Genomic DNA, 9099 nt, shown 5'->3' with positions numbered 1-9099 from the left:
GTGCACCAGGCACGCTCTCACGCACCAACAGGATAAATAAAATTTATCTTAAAAGAATAACCTAGGGCTGGAGAGATAGCTCAGCGATTAAGGGCACTGGCTGCTCTTCCAGAGGTCTTGAGTTCAACTCCTAGCAACCACATGGTGGCTCACAACCGTCTGTAATGGGATCTGACTCCCTCTTCTGATGTGCATTAAAACAATATCATAGCAAAAAAAGTCTAGAAAGCCGGAGGGAGCTCTCCCACGTGACCACGGGCAGCGAACTGAACGGTCGTGGTCCTGGAGCCACTCACGGTGGCTCCCTAAGGTCCGCCAGGGATCTGATTGGTTTCCCAAGAAGCCGCAGCAACCGCAATCACTCAGGCAACGTTGTCTTCCGGTTCCCTCTGCGCTCGCCCCGCCCCAGAACAACTTCTGGTATTGCGTCATTAACGGGCGCCGGACTATGGTTTCCGGGAAGGACTGCCTAGCCGCGTAGGGGTCGCGCGGGTTGCATCAAGGCGGCTGGCGCGGCTTGGCGTCGCCATGGAGAGCGGGTCGCGGCCGTCGCTGGGCCAGGTCATCCTGCTGGGCACCAGCTCGGTGGTCACCGCCGTGCTGTATTCCATATACCGACAGAAGGCCCAGGTCGCCCAGGAGCTCAAGGTCAGTGCGGGAGCCGGCCTGGCCTCTCCGGCCACTCGCGCCGAGCCCCACGGGGGATCCACAGGGCCCCGGAGGACCCGCTGCCGAGAGTGGATTTCGGCCACGAGCAACGAGGTTGCCCCGCCCCTTCGCCCCGAAGTCTTTCGAGTTACACTAAGTGTCTCTGGACATCATCGCATAATGTTGTAAAGCCATTTCTGGAACAGGTCCTTGTCCTCGTGGGTATTCCGTTCTAGGACGACGAGACGTCTACGCGTGATCCGACGGTGTGATGGGGCGAGAATCGGGTGGGAGTAAGGCAGAGAAAAGTGGAAGGAAAGGGACACGGAGTTTCGTTTCTTTTGCTATAGTAAAATACTCCGACAGTAGGGGAGGGCGAAAGAGTTTGTCTTTCAGTTTCACATAACGGGCATTATCATGGAGAAGTCCACGCAGGAACTTGAGGCTGCTGTCAAATTGCATCTGAGTCAAGAGAAACAGAGGCATGCATGCTTAGTGCTCAGCTTGATTTCTGTACTGTTAGAAAGTTTGGAGCCTAAACCTAGGGAATGGTGTCACCCACAACGTAACAGGCGAGTTTTCCCACTTCAGCTAGAGCTGTCAAGACAGTTTCTTTTTTGGGGGGTGGTAATTAGAGACAAGGTTTCTCTGTGTAGCCTTGGCTGTCCTGGATTTCACTTTGTAGACGAGGCTGGCCACGATCTTGCAGAGATCCGCCTGCTTCTGCCTCCCAGAGCGATGGGATTACAGGCGTGCACCACCACGCCCGGCAAGACAGTTTCTTAACAAATATGTCTGCAGCACACAGGTCAACCCAATCTAGACAGTTCCTTATTGAGACGCTCTTTCCTAGTGATTCTAGATTGTGGCCAGTTGACAGGGGCATTACCATGTTAAGCAAAGTGATGTTTGGGGTGGCGATGGAGGAGTTGTAGGTATGTAATGGAAGAGTGCTTCCAGCCTGGAGAATATCGAACTTTAGAGGCTCATTTATTTAGCTACTCTGCTCCTTGCTTCTACGATCATTTCTTTTTATATTATAGTTACTTTAAAAATACATTCTCATTTTTGAACTGCACTTAACAGTTCACACAGCACATTTCCATCTTGGTTTTATTTTTTTCAGCACAATAATTTCCCGAGATAGGTGACATTGGCATTCCCTGATCGCAAACCCAGATTTTTGAGGTTGAATTTGAGACTAAAAGGAAAAGTCACATAAGTAATGTTAACTGTCAGCTTGACAGGATCTGAAATATAGGAGTCAAGCCTCTGGTCCACCCATGAGGGTTTGTCTTGATTAGGTTAATTTCAACGGCAAGATTTGCCCTAAAATTGGACGGTACCATTTGCTGCAGTTGGGTCCTTGACTGCAAAAAAGGGAGAGTGAGCAGAACATAGACATCCATTGCTCAGTTTCCTGGTTATGGGTATCATGTGACCAGCTGTTTTAAGTTCCTTTTACCTTGACTTCCTGTCTTAGTTAGTGTTACTATTGCTGTGATAAAACACTGTGACCACATGAGCTTGGGGAGAAAAGAGTTTATTTGGCTTATGCTTCCAAATCACTGTTCTTCACTGAAGGAAGACAGGACAGGAACTCAAACAGGGCAGGAACCTGGAGGCAGGAGCTAATGCAGAGGCCATGGAGAAGTGCTGTTTACTGTCTTGATCATTGTGGGCTGTTCAACTTGCTCCCCCCGCCTTTTGGTTTTTTGAGACAGGGTTTTTCTGTGTAGCCTTGGCTGTCTTGGACTCACTTTGTAGATCAGTCTGGCCTTGAGTTCACAGAGATCTGCCTGCCTCTGCCTCCCAGAGTGCTGGGATCAAAGGTGTGGGCCACCATGGCTGACTTCAGCCTGCTTTCTTACAGAACCAGGGAGCACCAGCCCAGGAACAGAGCCACCCACAATGGGCTAAGCCCTCCCCCATCAGCCACTAATTAAGCTGGACCATGTGGAGGAATTTTCCGGTTGAGGTTCCCTCCTTTCAGATAACTTTTAGCTTCTGTAAAGCTGACATAAAACCAGCCAGGACATGTCACTAGAGTGATTGAGTACACCCTTGAACTGTGAAAATCCCAAATAAACCTTTTCCTCCCCTAAGCTGTTTTTCTCCCAGTATTTTATCACAGCAAGAGGGAATGAAACTAAGACAACTTGGAATTGAAACTTAGGTCTTTGGGTTCAAGGGCAGGAGAACAGGCCAGGCAGGAGTGAAGATTTCTATTGTGTCTTTAGCTTTGACTGTCTGATTATTGAAACAGTGGACTCCAAGAAACTGGAATTTCTTCCAGGAAGCTTCTGCTGCTGGGAAAAGGAAACGCCAAGAGCCTAGGCATAGCCAGAGAAGGAACTTGTCAAGATGACCTTTGTTGGAAGGATTGGGGCTGAGCCAGTGGGTCTGAGCCAGATTAAGGACTATATCTTAATTCTACTGCTCAGTTCAACCAGGAAGCCTTGCTTCCTGCTGGAGAGATGGCTCAGCAGCTAAGAGTAATGGTTGCCCTTCTAAAGTTTGTGTTTGATTATCAGTGCCCACACAACAGCTCACAATCTTTTTTAAATTATTATTTTTTAATTTTATGTGCATTGGTGTTTAGCCTGCATGTGTGTCTGTGTGAGGGTGTCAGATTTTGGAGTTACAGACATTTGTGAGCTGCCATGTAGGTGCTGGGGATTGAACCTGGGTCCTCTGGAAGAGCAGCCAGGGCTCTTAACCTCTGAGTCATCTCTCCAGCCCCCGCAAATCATTTTTAACTCTAGTTCCAGGGGATCTTTTGGCCTCTGTGGGTACCAGGCATGTATATGGTGCACAGACATGCATGCAGGCAAACACCCACATAATAAAAATAATGAAGTAAAAATTTGAAAAGCCTTGCTTTTGTGTTAAGACCCAAAGATAGTGTTTATCTTAAAGGAGCGTTTGTCGAAGCTGGGTGTGGTGGCGCACGCCTGTAATCCCAGCACTCAGGGAGGCAGAGGCAGGCAGGTCGCTGTGGGTTTGAGGCCGGCCTGGTCTATAAAGTGAGTCTAGGATAGCCAAGGCTACACAGAAACCATGTCTTGAAAAAGTCTTTTGTTAAACTGGAAGGCAGATGATGACACCTCCAGCCTTGGTGAAGATGAGCCCAGAGCACCTGGCCTGTTCATGTTCAAGTGTCAGGGCCAGACTTCCGAACTAGATCCTTCCTCTACATTTTCCCTCCTGTCCAGTCTCCTCGTCCCCCTCCCCCCCCCCCGCACCTTAAGTTTGATTGAACATTTCAGTACTCGGTGTCCATTTACTATCTGTTTGTTTTTGCCTTTAGGGAGCTAAGAAGATGCACTTGGGTGAAGACTTGAAGGGCATTCTTTCAGAAGCGCCGGGGAAGTGTGTGCCTTACGCTGTCATTGAAGGTGCGCTCACTGGTCGTCCGTGCGGGTGGCAACCCTGCCTCCTTCCAGTAGTCCGTAAAGGCCATCTCGGCTGACATAAACACCCCTTCACATTTACCTGTCTGTCTGGTTAATCTTGCTTGTATGGGAGAGCCGGGTGAGGGGGCCGCTCCACACTGTGGAGGTCAAAGGACTGCTTGGGGGACTTGGCTCTTTCCACCTTCTTGTAGGTCCCGGAGTCCAGGCTGTCAGGCTTAGTGGCACCTCACATGCTGGCCTTCGTAAGAGCCTTTTAATGGTGTTGGCAAGGAGACCAAACCATTGTGGTTCTTTGATTTTAGAGAGACTCAGTGTGGTATAAGACAGGTGGTGTGACTCATGTGAGGTACTTATACCAGGTACTTTGCAGAGTGCTCTCCAGATGTGCTTTATGGTGACACAGCACCACTGTTAATTAGTGAAACTCAACACATGCTGAAACCTTAAAGAGAAGGCAGAGCCGTCCTGTCCTTCAGAAGCACCATGATTACTCTCTCTCCCCAGGAGCTGTGCGGTCTGTTAAAGAAACGCTCAACAGCCAGTTTGTGGAGAACTGCAAGGGGGTGATCCAACGGTTGACGCTTCAGGAGCATAAGATGGTGTGGAATCGAACCACCCACCTCTGGTGCGTGTCCTCTCGCCACCCTCCACCATCTCACCCGTCCGCTTGCTGCCCGGGCCTGGGCTTGCTGTGTCTTTAGCTTCTTGGGAACTGGTAGCAGAGCTGCCTCTCCTAAGTGTGGCCGTGTTCATTTCCCTTAGAGCCTGGGAGGCAGCCAGTTACAGCGCAGGCTCCTAGGCCCTGATAGCCAAACCTGGTTTTCAGCAGGGACCTGGAATCTGTTGATTCTGAGCACACTGAAGTGGTAGATTAGTCTCTGTGGATTTGTTTAAATAATTCTGTGCCATCACAGGAAGCCGTTTTCCCATCTGCCCTAGCAGTTTTTTCTCTTGGGTATTTACATACAGTGACATGAGGGAGTAAGCGTTATAGGTGACCTCTGTTGCTACCTGTTGCCCACTGAAACCTAAGGACTTAAACTGGACACTCCTTGCCGTGTCTCTGGTGATTTAATGCTCTAGAACTTACTGATTTGGAGGCTGGCCTCCAGTGATGGTGGCGGAATTCATCCCATGTTTGTACCTGCAAGTAGGTGACCCCATGTCTGGGAGTCGGGCACCTCCTGCTCTTGTTCATCTTAAGTCCTTGCATTATTTTAGGAATGACTATTCCAAGATCATTCACCAGAGGACAAACACCGTGCCCTTTGACCTGGTGCCCCATGAGGATGGAGTGGCTGTGGCTGTGCGAGTGCTGAAGCCTCTGGACTCTGTGGATCTGGGCCTGGAGACTGTGTATGAGAAGTTCCACCCGTCTGTACAGTCGTTCACAGATGTCATCGGCCACTACATCAGTGGTGAGCGGCCCAAAGGCATCCAGGAGACAGAGGAGATGCTGAAGGTTGGGGCCACCCTCACGGGGATTGGTGAACTGGTCCTGGACAACAACGCTGTTCGCCTGCAGCCCCCCAAGCAAGGCATGCAATACTATTTGAGCAGCCAGGACTTCGACAGCCTGCTGCACAGGCAGGAGTCCAGTGTCCGGCTCTGGAAGGTTCTGGTCCTGGTGTTTGGCTTTGCCACCTGTGCCACCCTCTTCTTCATCCTGCGGAGGCAGTACCTACAGCGGCAGGAGCGCTTGCGCCAGCAGCAGCTCCAGGAGGAGTTCCGTGAACATGAGGCTCACCTGCTGAGCCAGGCCTCACCCGAGGACAGGGAGAGTCTGAAGAGTGCCTGTGTGGTGTGTCTGAGCAGTTTCAAGTCCTGTGTCTTCCTCGAATGTGGGCACGTCTGTTCCTGCCGCCAGTGTTACCTCTCCTTGCCAGAGCCCAAGAGGTGCCCGATCTGCCGGCGGGAGATCTCCAGGGTGATTCCCCTGTATAACAGCTAGGGGATCACACTGCAGATGTCCCTCCCCTTATCAGGGTTTATCTTGAGGCCTTTGGTGGGATAACTCTACCTTCAGGTATGATGGAGGGGACACTGGCGAGCCTCAAATCTCCACAGCTGGCTGTTGCTTTTCAACCTGGATGGCTCACTTTCCCCCTCCAAGCTCCTGATGGGGGCTGTGGTGAGGGCTGCCTTCTCAGGAGCTAGATGCTTGCTTGCGCACACTTGTGTGTGTGTGTGTGTGTGACTGAATAAGACCAGCTTATTGTCCAACCACCAAGGCCTCTCTACTCTTGCTCCCTGGGGTGGTGACTCTGATAGCCTGGGAAGAAGGCTAAGCTCTGGATGGCCTTGCAGTATGGCCTCTTGGGAGATTGCCCTAGACTCCTCTACTTCTTCCCAGGGGAGGGACTTTCTTAAAACTCATCAGGCAGGGCAGGCCGCTTGTGTCCCTCACTTACTTAATGAGTAATGCTTGTGAAGAAGAGAGCAGGAAGTGAGGTCAGCATGTCTCCCTGGCCCGTGTGGGTGGGACACAGGTCAGCAGGAGGACCAGGGGCATTTCTAGGTGTTCCTAGGGGGTTGGCAGGCAGCCAGGTGTCTTCCTGTGACGGTGGGAGGGCACCAGGGTTGTGGACATGGAGCTCCTAAGTGCCTGTTTTCCCCAGGCTACTCTGGTTTTCCTGTGGAAAGGCCTCACTGAAAGAAAGGGAATGAAGGTTGCTGCTGTCCTGGCCTCTGGACTTTGTAGCTTCTTTGCTTGCTTTTGCCAAAGAAAGGTAGTTGGTGGCTACCCACATAGCAAGCCAGACAGCAACCAGCACAGTCACCCACACAGCAAGCCAGACGACCTCATTGTCCCCATCAGCAGCCCTGGCAGTCCTCTCCCACACTCACTCCTGACTTTTGAGGGCAAGAGAGATTGGAGACTGTCGAGTGGTCAGAAATCATTTTTACAGCTCTTCTCTTCCTTGAACATCATCTGTCCTTGTGAGGGGAGAGGGGATTCTTCCGGGCGCCGGCACTAGTACATGCATCGTCTGAACAAGCAGCACAAGTTAAACAGACTGCGTCACGTGTGTGACTGCAGCTTCTCTAAAGTTACCTGGCTAGGATGAGGCTTCCCTGGGGTGAAGCTCCACTGTGACAGGACAAGGATGGATCTTGAAGACCTCTGTTTTCTTTGTTTGTTGTGAGGTAGCTTGGGCTCCCCACAAGATGGGCTGCAGTTCATGGTTGTTGAGTCCCTCCATGCTTGCCAGGCCCACAAGGGGACTCTAGTGAACCCTAAGGACCTCCCTTAACAGCTGGCCCAGGGTGCCACCTGGGCTTGTTGACATAGTTGTCTTTAACAAAACGTGTCTTGTTTAGAACATTGGAGCAGCTGTGGTGGCATGGGGCTCTGGTGGACAGCAAGGGGATATTAGTGTACAGTGCTTTTTTCCCGGGATTGTACCAGCTGCTACTATCAGCTGGGCTTAGTGGTGAGGCAGTCTTGTGAGTTGGAGGGCAGCCTAGCCTCCATAGTGAGACCCCATCTTAAAAGAGCTGGGGTAGGAGAGGTGGCTCAGTGGCTAAGAGCACGTCACTTGTTCTTGCAAAGGACCTGCATGCAGTTCCCAGAAGCTATGTGGTGTACACAACCATCTAAACCCCACCCATTTCCGGGGGTTCCATGCCCTCTTCTGATCTGTGTGGGCTCTAAACACACACCTGGTGTACAGACATACATGTAGGCCAAGCAGACATACATACAAAACTAAAAACTTGGAAAAGAAAAACACAGGAGCCCTGCATTTGCAAAGGGAGTCTCCCTCACCACAGCCCACAGGCTGTGCTATTGAGTGTACAGCCAGAAGAGGTGGAGTTCTGGAGGGTGGGAAGCTCACTAGTAAATTATGACCACCACCAGAACTGCAAGCAAACAAAAAGCTTAAAGAACATAACACAGCCCTGCCTAGGAAACTCCAAGCTGTTCCTGTTGGGCCCACAGATTCCCTGTGTCAGTGGGAACAGTCAGAGGAAGACGTGACCATGCTGGAGAGACAGACAGGTGCTGGCCAGTAGAGTCCTGCCCAGTGAGGACCGGGTGAGGTGACCGCTGGAAAAGCCCTTCCCCCTTCCCTCACCTTTCTGGAAGGCAGCTGTAAGGGCCCAGTGGGGCTTAGGTGGTGATTTTGGAGCCCTGCCTTCACCAGAGTCAAGAACAAATCTGATCAAAGGGATTATGAGGAAGGGCGGGTGGCTTGTTGGTCCCCCTGTGGGCTTCTACAGATGAGCAGACAGCAGCAAAAGAGTCTGCCAGGGCTAAGAAGTGGGCATGTCCCCTGGGCTAGGATTGGGGATCTCGGGTCCCCACTTGAGCCTGCTGTTTCTGACGCTGTAGCCAGCTTTTGCTTTTGTACCTGTCATCTGGCCAGCCTTCCACTTTATAGGTCTCACCTGCAGGGTGGAGGGGTCCTAGATTGTGATATGTGGGACCAAGATTGGGTTGAGGGGTGCTGAAGGAAATGGAGTTAAGAAGGGGAGTGGACAGTGGGACTGGTGTGGCTGAGTCTGCCGTCACTCATCTCAGCCCTTCTAGTCCCTGGCAGGCAGGGCTAGGTGGGAGCCATCTTGACTAACTGCTGCTGGCCTGGAATACCCATACAGGTGCCGTACATGCTAAGGCTTTAGTTCCCCAGAGTTGGTATTGGTACTCGTTCATTTCCTGTATTTGAATCAGCACAGTGGCGACTCAGGCTTCCTCAGCCTAACTATAAAGATGGCAGCCTTTGCTGGGAGCCCTTGAAGCCTGGGAACCCAGACAATCTGGTTCTCCTTGGTCCTGGATTCCAGGACACCTGTGGAGACTGGTCCTTCAGCCCTTATGTGCAATGGCTAGAGTCTGCTTAGGTTCCACAGGCACCCTCCTGTGTGCACGAAGTCATCTCTGGATTGTCCCGGTGCAAGGTGATTCCCAGGTGACTGGGTGAAAAGCTTTGCTGTGATGTTGTGGAGGGAAGAAAGAAATAAATGTGTACACGCCCAGTTCCGGTTTCTTTCATGAATACTTTTGATTGTGGTTGGTTAAATGTGCAAGTGC

The 9099-nt window shown here is 51.3% G+C and overlaps 1 protein-coding gene across 2 annotated transcripts; it reads left to right on the top strand.

Moving 5' to 3' along the window:
- The first annotated feature begins 422 nt into the window (after window positions 1–422).
- On the top strand, window positions 423–9044 carry Mul1 (mitochondrial E3 ubiquitin protein ligase 1). 2 transcript variants are annotated; one of them, XM_021630755.2, is made up of 4 exons: window positions 423–648; window positions 3959–4046; window positions 4569–4689; window positions 5286–9044. In XM_021630755.2, the coding sequence occupies exons 1-4, from the start codon at window positions 529–531 to the stop codon at window positions 6013–6015; spliced, it is 1059 nt and encodes a 352-aa protein (XP_021486430.1). In that variant the 5' UTR covers window positions 423–528; the 3' UTR covers window positions 6016–9044. The 2 variants fall into 2 exon arrangements, with proteins under 2 accessions (XP_021486430.1, XP_060235210.1); XM_060379227.1 differs by lacking the exon at window positions 423–648 and adding an exon at window positions 709–914.
- Window positions 9045–9099: the final 55 nt, after the last annotated feature.

Source organism: Meriones unguiculatus, chromosome 3 (genome assembly GCF_030254825.1).
Source record: "Meriones unguiculatus strain TT.TT164.6M chromosome 3, Bangor_MerUng_6.1, whole genome shotgun sequence".
In the NCBI taxonomy this organism is placed as follows: domain Eukaryota; kingdom Metazoa; phylum Chordata; class Mammalia; order Rodentia; family Muridae; genus Meriones; species Meriones unguiculatus.
The sequence above is the reverse complement of the archived record's forward strand: the minus strand, read 5'-3'. Positions and strand labels throughout refer to the sequence as shown.

What these genes read in the sequence shown, in the direction of transcription:
- Mul1 (XM_021630755.2), top strand. Translation starts at nt 529, where the DNA reads ATGGAGAGCGGGTCGCGGCCGTCGCTGGGCCAGGTCATCCTGCTGGGC. An exon ending in AGGTCGCCCAGGAGCTCAAG is followed by an intron (nt 649 to 3,958) that starts GTCAGTGCGGGA and finishes TTTTGCCTTTAG; the next exon opens with GGAGCTAAGAAGATGCACTT. An exon ending in GCCTTACGCTGTCATTGAAG is followed by an intron (nt 4,047 to 4,568) that starts GTGCGCTCACTG and finishes CTCTCTCCCCAG; the next exon opens with GAGCTGTGCGGTCTGTTAAA.